Source organism: Chionomys nivalis, chromosome 3 (genome assembly GCF_950005125.1).
Source record: "Chionomys nivalis chromosome 3, mChiNiv1.1, whole genome shotgun sequence".
NCBI classification, from domain to species: Eukaryota; Metazoa; Chordata; class Mammalia; order Rodentia; family Cricetidae; genus Chionomys; species Chionomys nivalis.
In genome coordinates this window covers 114,247,455-114,262,990 of record NC_080088.1, presented here as the reverse complement: position 1 = coordinate 114,262,990, position 15,536 = coordinate 114,247,455, and the positions used below count along the sequence as shown (strand labels likewise).

Below are 15,536 nucleotides of genomic sequence, written 5' to 3'. Positions count from 1 at the left end.
AGGTTGAAACACAATCTCTAGCCAGGCAGTGATGGCACACGCCTTTAATCCTAGCACTCGGGAGGCAGGGGCAGGCGGATCTCTGTGAGTTCAAGGCCAGCCTGGTCTACAGAGTGAGTTCCAGTAACTGCCATGGCTACACAGAGAAAACTTGTCTCAAAAAGCCTAAGAAAACAGAAGAGTTAGAAAGAGCAAACCTGTGAATATACTAGATGCCACTGTATTATAGGTTTTTTTTTTTAATTATAGCTTTAAAATAGTAAATTTTATACTATGTATACTTCATCTAAATAAGAAAGACCCCAGCTCTTGGGAGTCAGAGAGCCAGGCAGAAGTTCAAGTCAGCCTGATCTGCAGAGCCGAGTTCCAGGTCAGCTAGAGCTACAGAGACCCTGTCTGAAAAGGAGTGCAGGGAGGGAAGTTGAAGATTTAGCTCAGTTACAGAATGCTTTGCTAGTTCAGGGTAGGTGTTTGGTCCCACGGACGGACAAGGATGAAAGCAAGGAAAGGTGCAGGACATGCCCCAGCACCAGCCTAGCGCCTGGGAGGCCATGGGTTCAATTCTCAGCACTGCCAAGAACAACATAAACCAGCTGTGGTGGCACAAGTCCATAGTAGGAGGGTCAGAAGTTCAAGGTCACCCTCGCAAGCACTAGACTACCCTGTGCTGTATATAAGACCCTGTCAAAATAAATGAATAAATAAAAATAAAAGGTATGTCTGATACACATGCAAATATGGCTTTTAAATCTACAGAAAATTATTGGAAAAGACACACCAAACTGCTAGCAGTGGTAAGCAGGAACATCTGTGTACAGGTATTTTTTCGAAAATGCTAGTCTTCTTTCTTTTATGTGCATTGGTGTTTTGCCTGCATGTGTGTCTACATAAATGTGCTGGGCCCCCTGGAACAGGGGTTACAGACAGGTATGAGCCAGGAACTGAACCTGGACCTCTGCAAGGGCAGCCACTACTCTTAACCACTGAGTCATTTCTCCAGCCCCCTCTTGGGGTTTTTGTTTTTTATTTTTAGGGAGTTTTGTCTGTTTGTTTTTGTTTTCTCTGTGTAGCTTTGGAGCCTGTCCTGAAACTTGTTCTATAGACAAGACTGGCTTTGAACTCAAGAGATTCGCCTGCCTCTGCCTCCCAAGTGCTAGGATTAAACGTGTCAGCCATTATAGCCTGTTTTTTCGTTCTTTCTTTTTTTTAAATGTACTTTTTCATGTTCATGTGCTCTGTCTGCATATATACCTACATGTCAGAAGAGGACATCAGATTCCATTATAGATGGTTGTGAGTCACCGTGTGGTTGCTGGGAATTGAACTCAGAACCTCTGGAGTGGCCAGTGCTCTTAACTACTGAGCCATCTCTTCAGCCTTTTTCTTGTATTTTTGAGACAGGATATCCCTATGTAGCCCTGGTTGTACTGGAATTCACTTTGTAGTCCAGGCTGGCCTCGAACTCAGAGCTACCTGCCTCTGCCTCCTGAGTGCTGGGATCAAAGGTGTGCCCAGCGAATGCTAGTTTTCCATGTGAGTACTTCCACACTTTTCCTTTACAGTAAGCACAAATCTTCTTTTTTTAAAAAAAATATTTATTTATTATGCATACAATATTCTGTCTATGTGTATGTCTACAGGCCAGAAGAGGGCACCAGACCTCATTACAGATGGTTGTGAGCCACCATGTGGTTGCTGGGAATTGAACTCAGGACCTTTGGAAGAGCAGGCAATGCTCTTAACCACTGAGCCGTCTCTCCAGCCCCAGCACAAATCTTCTTTGACAGAGAAATTAAATAACAGTATCATCAGCACAGTAGCTTGAGAAGGGGACCTCGTGGCACATGTGGAGTTCTAGAAAAAGGAAAAGTAGGGCTCCAACCACCCACAGATGAGGGAGGAGAAGATGCTCGGGCCTGCCGTGCTCAGGCAGTATGGGATTGAACTTGATAACCTCTTTTCAAATGCCTTTGCATTTTTATTCTCAAACATTCTGAAAGCCACAGACATGCTGGGTATAGCTCAGATGGTAAAGTGCTTGCCTAGTGTGCATGGAACCCTGGGTCCAACCCCAAGCACTGACAAGCACTGGGAGTGGATGCAGGAGGATCTGAAGTTCAAGGTCATCCTTGGCACACAGTAAATTCAAGGCCCTCCTGGAATACTGAAGAACAGAAGGATGAGCCCAACAAAACCTCTTCTGAAACCCAACACATACCACAGGCACAAGCCAAGCAGCTCTGACTGAAGGAGGCAAAGGCTGGAGACTCCCTGAGATGCACAGGTCTGGGGGCAGGGAGGGGCTGTCAATGTCCAACTGCAAGAACGTTCAGGGGAAACGCCCCTGGCAGTCAGGGAGAGGAAACTGTACAGAGCCAGGATAGGACATGCTTAAACGATGCCACCAGCCATGTCTGCCACAGTCAGAGACAGCAAACCAAGAGCCTTTGTGGGCGGATGAACCTTGACACTCCAGCCGCACACTCTGCCTGAGGCTGAGGCAGCGAACAGCTGAACTACCTCCAGGACAATCGCTCTGCTCTAGAGGCACAAACAGGATGTTTGGAAACTAATGACCACAAGTGACCACAGGAAGCCATGACAACCACCTCCAGGTGACACAGGCCTGTTCCTGCCTGGCCCCTTCGGCAGACTGACTTCATGTGCTGATTTCTTTTAAAGGGAAGGGGCAGGAATTCTTGGACAGCTCAGGACACGGCAGCAGAGGCCATTTGAGGTAGTAGGGCAGGGAGAGAGAGGTCACCAGCTGTCCAGCAGCTGCCTCAACCCAAACATGTAGCAAGGCTGACGTTCAGGACGGTGAAGAGCGACACACCCACTTCTGGGGGCAGAGAACCTTCCAAGACAGGCAGCGTGTGACCAACAGAACTTAGGCTGACAGCCAAGGAGCGAGTCTAGAGGTGCCGGCACCACAGCAGCCGAGAGGTCAAACCAGCCCAGCTGCCCCAGAGCTCATCTGCAATGAGAAGGCCTGACCACATGGCCAGCCCAGGGGCCAGGAGTCCAAAGGAAACAGTGGGCCACTGGACACTCCCATTTTCACCCGAGGAAGAGGAATGATCCTGGAAGCTGACAGGAAAAGCCTGCTCAGGATGCTGCGTCACTCCAAACCTGAACAGAGCCCAGGGCAGCCCCAACAAGATCCAAGACCAACTGCCCCAGGGAGGGGCCAGCTTCCATGAAAGAGCTGTACCCACCCCAGCATTCCTGCTGCCCATCCAGAACAGCACAGCTCTCCCTGTCTCTCTGTTGAAATTTATTTTATTTTATTTGTATAAGTATTTTGCCTATATGTATGTACATGCAATATATGCATTCCCAGTGTCCATGGAGGCCAGAAGAGAACACTGGATGCCCCAGACCTGGAGTTATGGATGGCTGTGAGCCACCATGTGGGTTCTGGTAACCGAGTCCTCTGCATGAGCAACAAGTGCTCTAAACTACTCAGCCATCTCTCCAGACCCTGTTTTGTTTTGTTTGTTTTGAGTTAGGGTCTCATTCCGTATTCTGGGCTGGCCTGGAATTCACAGTGATGTTCTGCCTCAGCTACTCAAATGCTAGGGTAATGGGTATATGCCATTACACCCGGCTTTTCCCTCTCCCTTTCCCTACTGATAAAGAAGCCCAAGTGGCCAGCATCCTCTGGAGTCTCATGGATGCCACAGTGCATCCCTGACAGCCAGGGCTGACTGGGAGTAAGTAGATCTATCTCAGAAGAGCTCTGTGGAGCTCTGGGATGAGAGTGTTGGTAAGTGGTCAGTATAAGCCAAGCTAGGAACAACCTCCTGCCCCTACCATCCCGTCTAGGCTACCACAGAGGAGAACTGAAACAGCACACGAGACCCAGCCTTCTGCTACTAGCACTGAAGTAAGTACTAGCACTTCAAGTACCTCCAAGGCAGAGGCTCCCAGGGCCATGAAGTGGTCAAATCATGTTCTCTTAGGGAACCACCAGAATCACGCTCCCCAGGCAGCTAAACAGTCTAGCAGGCATAGATAAACTGATGCCCACTGCCAAGGTCACAGGTGTGTGGTAGAAGTTTAAACACTGGGCTGGAGAGATGGCTCAGTGGTTAAGAGCATTGCCTGCTCTTCCAAAGGTCCTGAGTTCAATTCCCAGCAACCACATGGTGGCTCACAACCATCTGTAATGAGGTCTGGTGCCCTCTTCTGGCCTTCGGCATACACACAGATAAACTATTGTATACATAATAAATAATAAATAAATATTTAAAAAAAAAAAAAGAAGTTTAAACACTGAGGGTGACATGGAGAACCAAACCTTAGAGTCTACATGACTCCAAGAGTCATTGTTAATCATTGTCACTGACCCAACACTCCAAGAGTGTTTTAAACCAGATATGGTGGAGTATTCCTCTAATACCAGGACTCAGGAGGTAGACTACTCAGGGCTTGAGGCCAGTCAGAGCTACGAAGCAAGAGCCTGTCTCCTGAAATAAAAAAAAAAAAAAAAAAAAAAAAAAAAAAAAAAATTGAGGTTGGGCTGTGGTGCTGCACACCTTTAATCCCAGCACTTAGGAGGCAGACAGGCAGATAGAGCTCTTTGAGTTTGAGATTAGCCTGATCTACAAATCGAGTTCTAGGACAGCCAGAGTGGTTACAAAGAAAAACCCTGTCTTGGAAAAAAGAAAAAAAGAAAAGAAACAAACAAACAAAAATGGGGACTGGAGAGATGGCTCAGCAGTCAAGAACACTGGATGTTCTTCCAGAGGACAAGCGATTGCTTCCCAACATCCACATGATGGCTCACAACCATCTGTAACTCTGGTTCCAGGGAATCAATCCAACGCCCTCTTCTGGCCTCTGCAGGCATGAAGCACACACATACATTCTCACACACTTAAAGAATGAGAAACAGACAGATGGCAGTGGAGCACAGCTATATCCTAGCCAGCACTCGGGAGGCAGAGGCAGGTGGATCTCTGTGAGTTCGAGGCCAGCCCGGTCTACGGAGTGAGTTCCAGGACAGCTAGGACTACATAGTGAGACCCTGTCTCTAAGACGAAAAAAAAAAGGTGGCTCACTACATTAATAGGGAAGCAGATAAGGGAAAGAGGCCATTTTCTGCAGCTTAGACAGACATCTGGACTTAGGGCACAGCCCAGAAATTCGCATACAAGTGGAGAGAAACAACTCCACAAAATCGTCCTCTGACAGCCACAACTATGCCGCAGCACATGTGCCACACACACCACGCACGGGTGCACAAAGTAAATAAATAAAAAGAACCTTCTAGATTTGGTAAGCATGTGTTGGTTATAAAACAGAGGCTACAGAGAACCGCTGAAAGCAGGGCCAGGCAGGAACACAGAGGAATACTAAACTCTGCGGGAGCAGAGCGCTCAACTATTAGGGCAGGGACTATGGGGTCACCTAAACTGTCCGAGAGAGAATATGGGTACAGTGTGGCCAAATCTGAGTTTTCAAAAGAAATGAAGTAATGTTTTGAGGCATAATCTCTTGGTGTTTTAAGTACTGGCAACAATATTTTGAACATCAGGAAGGCCAAATAACACAGGTTTATAGGTAAAACCTGGCCTGTGGTTTCCCACCTTTGGGTGTCCAGTATGAAAAATCAAAAACAACCAGTTACGGTAGCACATGCCAGTAATCCCAGCAGGGGGACAGGGGTAGGGAAATCATAAATTCAAAGTCATCCTTGGCAAGTCTGAAGGTAGCCTGAGCTATATGAATGCCTGTCTCACCCCAACCCCCATCCAGGGAGGGGGGCTGTGGGGGAAGTGGTGGTTCAAAAGGTGGTTGCATCGAGTACCAGAAGACCAAGGTTAAAGTTCCTTCACTGTGGTCAGCAGTGACACAGGGTGTGCCCCTTCCCCTAACTCCTGTGAGCTTCTGTTTCACTTCCTCGTTTGTAGGTCGGGATAACTGTCTCCTACCTCAAAAGTTATGTCCATTATCTAAACACAGGCCAAGAAAAGGGGGTGCATACACAGAGATCAGACAATAGCTGAGGCCTCCTAAAGAGAGAGCAAAAAGGAAATGAGCTGGGTCTTTGCTGGCTAGCAAACCGGAAGAATCTGGACAATAGAATCCACGTCAGGGGTGGAGACAGAAACTTGGGAGTTGCCAGCACAAACGTTCTAAAAGAGGTCATGAAAGTAAATAAACAGGAAAAAAATAGCAAGCCCAGGGAAATCTTCAGGGAAAAAGGGAAGGCACTCTGACTCAAGGCACCTAGGAGGGAAGCGGGTAGTGTAGGGAAGGACAAGAAAACACACCCACTAGGGTAGGAAGGTGACAGGGTGTGAGCATGGCCCAGGCTGGGTAAAAAACTAAAAATGAAGAACAGAGGGCCAAGATGAATAGCAGCAGACTGGGACCATGAGGTCACAGTGGATCAAACTGATGCAAGTGGATAGGGGTCAGGGGGTACGACTGCAAGATGGCTCAGGGGGTAAGGCACTTGTCACCAAGCCTGACAACCTGAGTTCAATCCCCAGGATCCACATGGTAGAAGAAAAGGGAATGTTCAGGCAAGGTATCCTCCAACTCCACACACAGGCACACGATAGAGAGACAGATAGAGAGATAGACAGACAAATAAGTAAGCGTAATTTTTAAAATTAAAGGCATTTTACTGAGAAGGGGCCAGTAAGAGGTTCAGCAGCTAAAAGCACTGGCTGCTCTTTCAAAGGACACAGGTTCAATTCCCAGCACTTACACTGGGTGATGGGGATATATACTCTAGTTCCAAGGGATCTGACCTCCTCTTCTGGCCTGTATAGGCACTCAGTTACATACAGACAAGCATGCACACTTGTGAACAGTAAATAAAAATAACAATAAACCTGCTTAAAAAGGGGGAGGGGCTGGCTGTGAGGATGAAGTAAACCGACATCATCCTGAGGCCCGTCTGCTATGTGCTCAGCATCTCCACATTCCTCACAGCCTGCTTCAGCAGGGTTTCTGTTGCTAGGCCCAAAGCTCCATGGCTCATTCAAAAGGACACACAGCACTGGGGTAGGCAGCCCAGTGGCAGAGCATGCTTGGCACAGGAGAGACCACAGGCTGGTCCCCAGCAGGAGACACACTTACTCATGTGCAGGTGAGATGGGGCAGCCTGAAAGAAGCTCCCTGTCTACATGAGGAAGGAGCTCCCCAGTGGCTTCCCTCCACCTTGTCCGCTCACTCAGAGGCCTCTGATTCAAAACAGCTGGAAACATTATACCCCGAGCTCCTCAACAAGAAAACGGACCAGAACATGGTTGTTTCTGCCAAGCGAGTTCTGAATAAGCTGCATTCCATTTCATTAAAACAATTACCTGAGCTCCAGCCAAGAATTACATAAAGCTTCCTCCAGGCCCCTCCCCTCCCCCATGAAACACACATCAGACTACTTCTCAGACAGGCAGCACAAGGAGGCCCTGACATGCCACTTCCAGACCTCATTAGGAGGCCTGCATGATCCCCTCCCAAGCAGCCATGCTGACGGACAAACCTGAAGCTTAAAGATTCTCCCCTCCTGGCACGAAGCACCTACTTCCTGAGGGGCTGTTGACAGCTCAGAACATTTCTGCTAGGCACAGGGCCCTCAGCTCTGCCTGAGCCCAGGGCCACCAGTGCTAGACTGTCAGTCCCCCACCACCAAAGCCGGAGGCCCAAGTGGCCCAGTTTGACTCAGCATGCCACTGTGCAAGTGGGGACCAAGGGGACGGCGATTCCAGAAGAGAGCTGAAAAGACTGGGGAGCCAGAAGGGCCTGATCTGAGCGAGAGCCCATGGCCCCATGCCCACCAGCTAAAGATGTTGGCCATCAAAAGGAGTTTATGAGATGTGAGGCAAACTCCCACCCATCCGCTCCAGCCCCCAACTCCCTGGGCTCAAAATGCCTGAAGATAGCCATTCCTATTCTGAAACCCACTGGCCCAGACAACCCCTTAATTCTAACCACGTCTCGTGTCCTGACCCTGTCTGATTAATGCCACATCAGCCAAAATAACCCCACTGACTCGACACCTACAGAGTGTGCTGTCTCTCTAATCCTGTCTGTTTTTACCTGCACAGGTCACAGCGCTGTGTTCTACCTCCCCAGCTGACAGTGCCCTTCTCCTATCTGCTTGTCTTCCCATTACCGGCCGTCCCAGGAGGCCAGCACAGGAAGACACAAGCCAACACCCCGGCTCTACAGCTTGGAGCCCACCATGGAAAAGGAGGGCTTGAACTGTTTTTTCAATACCCATTATCCTAAGAGTGTTCAAACGTTCAGAGAAACTGGAAAACACAACAATGGGAACGTGTACCTTCCACTTAACACCCTGCCACCAGTGGCAGGCAGACAGGAGAAACCCCGCCCGCATCGCTCTGAACTGTAAGCGCAGACCCTTTCAGTCCATGTCGTCCCGCGAACAATGCAGGAGGGCCACGGTAACAAGCACTTACATCATACTGTTTGTTTTGTTACTCGCTCTGTAGCCCAGGCTGGCTTCGAAGAACTCTCAGAGATCCGCCTGCCTCTGCCTCCCGAGTGCTGGGCATACTGGATGTTTTAAGTAAGCTAGGAATGCTTTAAGTTGGGGGGGAGTGTGTCCATGTATGTACATACATGTTCATATGCGTAAGGGTCAGAGTTTGAAGTGTAGTGTCTTTTGAACTTTAATTCATGGGGAGGGGTACAAAGACACTTGCCAGAGCCTATGTGCAGAGTTCGGAAAACAATTTTGAGAGTTTGTTCTCTCCTTGCACCGTGTGAGGCCTGAGATCAAATTCAAGCTGTAGGTCTTGGCAACAAGCACCTTTACCCACGGAGCCATCTCGCCAGCCCCCATCTTTTTATGTTTTGGTTTTTCAAGACAAGGTTTCTATGTGTGTAGTCCTGGCCGTCTTGGAATTCGCTCTGTAGATCAGGCTGGCCTCGAACTCACAGAGATCTACCAACTTATTTTTTGAACAGGGTCTCTTCACTAAATCTGGAGCTCACTCCATGTGAGTTCTGGGGTTCAGCCTGTCTCGGCACCCCATGTGGGCCACCATACTATTCTTTGTCACATGGCAGCTGCAAAATCAACAAAGCAGACACTGAGCCATTCCCCAACCTGAGATGGTTCCAGTTTAAAGTTGACAGGAAGGGCTTGGGCTGTGTAGCTCAGCTGGCAGAATGCTTGCCTGACTGTACAAAGTTCTAAGTCTGACCCCTCACTGTGTAGGAGCAGGAGTTCAAGGTCGCTGGGGGCTGCAGGGATGAGTCATCTGTTAAGAGAACTGGCTGTCCTGCAGAAGACCCACACCGAGTTCCCAATACCCACAAGTCAGCTGACCACAGTCCAAACTCCAGTTCCAGGATGCACCGTGATACACAGACATACACGTGTGCAAAACACTCATACGCATAAAATAAATAAATGCAAAAAGGTTATTTTTAGAAGAAGCATCTAGAAAGTTCTGCACGCAGGGAAACGAGTGTGTAAGACTAATATCTACTGACGGGGAAGTGCTGGACCAATCAGTTCCTATAGACACCAAGGGATACATCTGACTTTTTGGTTTGGGTTTTGAGTTTTCTTTTTTTACTACATTATTTAAAATTAATTTGCAGCCGGGCGGTGGTGGCGCACGCCTTTAATCCCAGCACTTGGGAGGCAGAGGCAGGCGGATCTCTGTGAGTTCGAGGCCAGCCTGGTCTACAAAGGGAGTTCCAGGACAGGCTCCAAAGCTACAGAGAAACCCTGTCTCGAAAAACCAAAATAAATAAATAAATAAATAAATAAATAAATAAATAAATAAATAAAATTTGCAAAGCCAGCTATGGTGGTGCACGCCTTTAATCCCAGTACTTGGGAGGCAGAGGCAGGTGGATCTTTATGAGTTTGAGGCCAGTCTGGTTTACAAAGAGAGCCAGAACTCTTTCACAGAGAAACCCTATCTCAAAAAAACAAAAAATGAATGAATGAATGAATGAGTGAGTGAGTGAATGAATGCTACAGGCTTCGTGACACTTCACTCCTACTTTCCCACACCCCAGGAAAGACGCTCTTCTCCCATAAACCACAATACCACATCACAGCAGAAACCAGCATAGGGCCATCTTCAAGGGAAGCCTTGGCCACTGGGGCTGTGGTAGGCCTTCCCAACAGTACATCTGCCTGCTACTGGCTCAGTGTCCAAAGCCTCCCTAGGGAGGCCAGTGCTAAGCCCCAGTGGTTAGGCAATCAGTCAGTTAGAAATATATCAGGGTCTGAATGTATACCGAGGCCTGACAGGAGGATGGAAGCTTGTGCTTGGTGAGGAGATGAACCTTGACCTTTCCTTTTAACGAGCTGGTTAACCAACACTTCTCGGCTTTTTAATCCCCCTCTTCCTCTCCCTGCCCTTCTCCTACCCCTACAGGGCGCCCTCCATTCTCTTCCTTTCCTTAACATTTTCATTTTCTTTTTTGAGGCTGGGTCTCACCACGTTTGAGGCTGGAATTTCCTATGTAAACCAAGTTGTGATCTGTCTGCCTCTGCTTCCTGAAATCTATGGCTAGAAGTGTGTACCACCACATGAAGTCTACCCTGACATTTTTTTTTTTAATATATATATATATTTATTTATTTATTTATTATGTATTCTGTCTGTGTGTATGCCTGAAGGCCAGAAGAGGGCGCCAGACCTCTTTACAGATGGTTGTGAGCCACCATGTGGTTGCTGGGAATTGAACTCAGGACCTTTGGAAGAGCAGGCAATGCTCTTAACCACTGAGCCATCTCTCCAGCCCCTACCCTGACATTTTTAACAGCTTCTCCACTAGAGATGGTATTGTTCAAATGGCAGAAAGTACATATACCCGAATGAAGCTAAGGATGCATCCGTGTAGGGCGGCAAAGGGCTGACCAACTCCTGGCAGCTGTGCTATAAGCCTACAGCTGTGTCAAGGGGACAGGTGACTGGACAGGTGGCTGGTGAGAGCAGAATGGAGCCCTCCACTGACCAGCAGGCATGACCACCAATGCCCTTCAGCCCCTCCAGAGCATAGACAGTTCCCAGGAAAGGGGCATGGTGGCACATCTTTAATCCCAGCATTCTGGAGGCAGAGGCAGAAGGATCTCTGTGAATTCAAGGGCAGCCTGATCTACAGAGCGAGTTTCAGATGGCCACAGCTACACAGAGAATCACTGTCTAAATAAATAAATAAATAAATAAATAAATAAATAAATAAGTTGTAAAGACCTACAAGAAGCTCCCCCGATGATGAGCACGTGGAGAGGTCACTCAGTGCCTCAACAGTATCTCTTGGCCTTTGTTAGGCCCCCAGCCAATGGTTGGCCCAGTCTCTCCAACACATGGCCATCGCTGAAGAAGCTGAAAGAGAGAACACTGCCATGCTCCCTAGGGCCACCACTCACAGCGTGATAAGGCCATGCCCTGCCCAAAGCCCACGACTTTCCATTCCACCCATGTTGTGCTTACCAAAAAGGCACACCAGCCGGGCGGTGGTGGCGCACGCCTTTAATCCCAGCACTCGGGAGGCAGAGGCAGGCGGATCTCTGTGAGTTCGAGACCAGTCTGGTCTACAAGAGCTAGTTCCAGGACAGGCTCCAAAGCCACAGAGAAACCCTATCTTGAAAAACCAAAAAAAAAAAAAAAAAAAAAAAAAAGAAAAGAAAAAAAAGGCACACTTGCTTAACAATCAAACACAACCCAGGGTTCAAATCCAAGCTGAAGCCCTTACTAGCATGCACCTTGCAAAACATCCACCAGGATACCACAGCCCAGTGACTGGGTGACCTGGCCCAGACCTGACACACAGAGGTACCACATACAGGCAAGGGCTAAGGCCAGACTCTCCATGGAAACTGGGCGGCTCTGTAGCCCAGAATGCCCCAGGCAAATCCCTTACTCCCCCCCACCCAGTATCACCCCCAAACACAATGCAGCACTGTTTTCCAAAGGGTCAAGACTGCTGAGAAGTTAAAAGGAGACATGAGCAGATTCCAGCAGATTGGACACTGCCAACAGCTGGCTGCGTCCCACATTCGTGGATGAGAAGGCAATGCTATCAAGTCATTTCCTAGGGACCTCCCTGGCTGGTGGAGCAGAAATTTCAAAGGTAACAATCAGTTCCTCGCAGGCCTCTGGGTCCGCCCCATGATTAGTACTAGCTCCTAGGCTTCATAATTAAGACAATCTGCTCCAGAATTGGATCAGTCTAGGTTCAAACCCCAGCTCTGTCACATAACTTCCCCAGCTCAGGTTTCTCCATCTGTGAAGCAGAGATAAAAACACCTTATTCTTAACAGTTGTAGGGGGAAAAAGAGAGAGAGAGCAAGAAAGAGAGAGAGCTGCGCACGTAGTGCCTGTCTCCCGTGGAGCACGAGGGACCATCGTCAGGCCTCCCCAAATACAGTAAGGATGTGAACGTGAACACGGAGAGAAAAGAACCAGGGCAGAGAGCAGAATCAGTGCATCTGTGTTGTGAGAACTCCATCCAGGAAACTCCAGCCAGAACGTGAACAGAACGAGCTCCCAGCCAAACCAGCATCTAAGCTCTAATGAGGAAAGCCACCAACCAGCCACCCAAGGCACAAGGCACAGAGAACACAGAGAAGGGCAGGACACTGTGTTTATGGGTTTTTTGTTTTTTTTTTTTTCCCAAAGAGCTATAAATTTGTAACTTATTAAACAGCACATGGTGATTCTCTCACTGACCACTATGGGGAGGAGAGGAGTGCTCCAAATTATTTATTTATTTTTTTACCCTTAAGCCAAAAAACAAAGTTATCATGGAAGCTATGTACAGGGAGCCCACCCTAAACTATTCTCCATGTTCAGTGACAGGATGGTCACAGTTCAGGTCTCTCTTGGGAAACAAATAACAAGAGGGCTGGCCATCATATCCACCCTAACTTAGGAAAACAGCTGACGGGCAGGGTGCTGAGCAGCCATCCAGACAGCTGACCGCCTGGGCTCAGAAGCAAATTCCTCTGCCCTCCTGAACACCCGTTCCCCCCACCGTAAGCTCTGGTCAGCCAGGCGTGACCGGCCCCCTGAGAGCTCAGACTAAGCAAGTAGGGTAGCATGGATCCAGCAACTGGAGAGTCTGCGGAAGGCAGCAGAAGTCACAGGTGGCAGGCTGGCCCCACTGCCACCACTCCTGCCAGTGCCTGCTTGCTCCCTTCCTGGGAAGCAAAGCACACAGGAGCGGCACAGGGACTGGGCTCAGATGTGTTTCTTGGCTGTGCAGCCTTGAGTCAGAGAAACAGCCTCTGTTGGGCTCTGCTTCCTCAATTTGCGTGGGGAAAAAGTGGCCTGGGGTGATTGTGCAGGATGGCCGTTGTGAGGATGGGGCAAATCCAGCATGGGCAAGCACTCCATAAACAGCACATTTCGATTCCGACAATTCCCGTCTGCCAGACACTCTCTTTCCTTTCAAAGACAACCCAGTGTTCTGGCCCTAAATGGAAGACCGTCAGAAGATGGGAATTCCGGACTCTGTAAACTCTACAAAGGCTTTCTCAGTCCTTCAAACAGCACAGGGACTGTCCAGAACCAAGAGAGCCCTCCCCAGCCTGTGAGCCGCTGGGACGCGGCTCAGGCTCCCCAGTTCCCACAGGGAAACACTGAGACTTTCAGAGGCCTCATCAGAAGCACCTCGTCCCAGCCTCCTTTCAGCTTAGGTATTTTTATGTGGAAAAATAAAAACGAAAAATACCTGCCTGGAAGCTATGCCAACCTTGAGTGCGATGGGAATGTGGATGCCAAGCCTGACCCAAAGGCGTAACTATGCCTGGCAGCGATCCCACTCTGAGAAACAAACAGGACCCAACACCATCTCCAGCTCCAGGGTGTTTCAGGGGCTCCCTGATCCCACAAGGCAGCTGCAGGGAGGCCGTGAAGTCCAGTGCCTACAAATAATCCATCTTAACTTCGAGCACTGTGCAGCTTGAGAGAGGCCCCTCAGTCTTATCTAGTGAATCTGCTCCCCAGAGCCAGGGACACCGATGGCACCAGTGGTCACACAAGCCACCCACAGTCCGGAGAGAGAAAACAAGGCTCCTACAGAGAAGGGAACTTACCCACACATGCCTCCTCAACTGAGGGGCCCCAGGAGGAAAGACAGGGCCCGGGGCATTCCTAGAACCTTTGCATCAATCCCCATGGGTTCAGAATCAACTTCCAGGAGAATCTTTCTTCCCTCTGTCCTAACACCAGACCAAGAGTGGACTGAAAAGAACAGCCTCTAGGCTCCAATAACATGAGGACAGTGAAACTCTGTTCTGGGCATCCTGTCCTTACTCGGGAGGCTTCCAGCAGACCTGACGTTGGGGGCGGGGGACCTTGCCAGCTAGGACACGTTCAGGGATGGCCATACCCTGCGGCCCATTCCCCTCCTCATTCCTCTGGCATTTCACCCGGGTCTGGGGATGGTGGGTGAGGGGCGGGAGTCATAACCCACCCCCAACTTGCCTTTCTAAGTTTAGACTTGAAGGGGAAGGGCTGGCCTGTGAATGAAAGGTCTGGTCCATACTGGTCCATACTGGTCACTAACACGGGGTGACTGAACTTGAAGCGGTCGTGGTGGTGGTGGGGGGGGTCTATGCAGTAGCCTGGGACACTTGTCATTCGAGTGGGGGTGTGGTCCTCCCAAGCATTCCTGTAGCTTGTGATGTGAAACGGGTGGGCTCTCGAAAGGGGCTATGTCCCTGACACCGGGGGAGGGGGGGCGTCTGCAAAGAGGGAGGTGGCCTGGAGGGAACAGAAGCGAGCCACACAGACAGGGAACAGCCTCCGAGACCGAGTCCGGGAGGCAGCCGTACGGAGGTGGGGGCGGGGAAGCGAAAGTGAGGGTCCCGTAGCTGAGGAGGACGTCTGCCCGGGGAGCGAAGCGCCGTCCCCCGTGGCGGACCGGGCGAGTCCCTGAACCCAGTGTGGGATCAGGGTCCTTAGGAGACGCAGCGAAGAGAGGCTCGCGCAGCCCCGGGCCGCAGGCACCGGCAGCCCAGCCGGGCGCCAGGGTGGGATCGGAAACCCCAGAGCCCGCTCGCGGCCGCCGGGCCCTGGCCGCTCCGCCTTCCGCCTCCCGCACTCACCGAGGTCGTCCATGGCCGGTCCGTAGACGCCGGTCCCCGGCTCGCTGTCGCCCTCGTTGACCGTCCCGGGGCTGCTCCTCTCCGCCCCGCAACTTTTCCGCCTCCAGCCTCGGCCCGGAACGGAACCCGCTGCCGCGCCGCCGCCGCTGCCGCCACTGCCGCCGCCGCGCGCACCCGCGGCAGGCTGGCCACGCCCCCGCGCGCACGCTGGCCACGCCCCGCTGCCGACCCTGAACACGCCCAGTCCCGCGGGGGGCGACCTATGGGCGTGGTGGTGGCGCCCCCTTGCGGCTGAGTGGACCGGAGGCGTCTCCAGGCCGTAACCCCTGAGTTCAGTCCGACTCTCAAAGTCATTTTGTCCGATAGACCTTCAGACCGACATACAAAAGTGTCAGTGTCGCTTGGTCAGAATCGGATTTGTCCACCTGTGCATCTGAGTCCCGGTAGGCCACCTCCCAGGAGGATTAAA

At 50.4% G+C, this 15,536-nt stretch overlaps 1 protein-coding gene across 3 annotated transcripts in view; it reads right to left on the bottom strand.

Moving 5' to 3' along the window:
• The window catches only part of Pxn (paxillin), a 51,081-nt gene extending 35,859 nt beyond the window's left edge, over positions 1-15,222 (bottom strand). For all 3 annotated transcript variants that reach the window (XM_057764022.1, XM_057764020.1, XM_057764021.1), the window contains exon 1: positions 15,068-15,222. In XM_057764022.1, the coding sequence (XP_057620005.1) occupies positions 15,068-15,080 (13 nt within the window). In that variant the 5' untranslated portion in view covers positions 15,081-15,222. The remainder of the gene's footprint in view (positions 1-15,067) is intronic.
• Between the last annotated feature and the right edge of the window lie 314 nt (positions 15,223-15,536).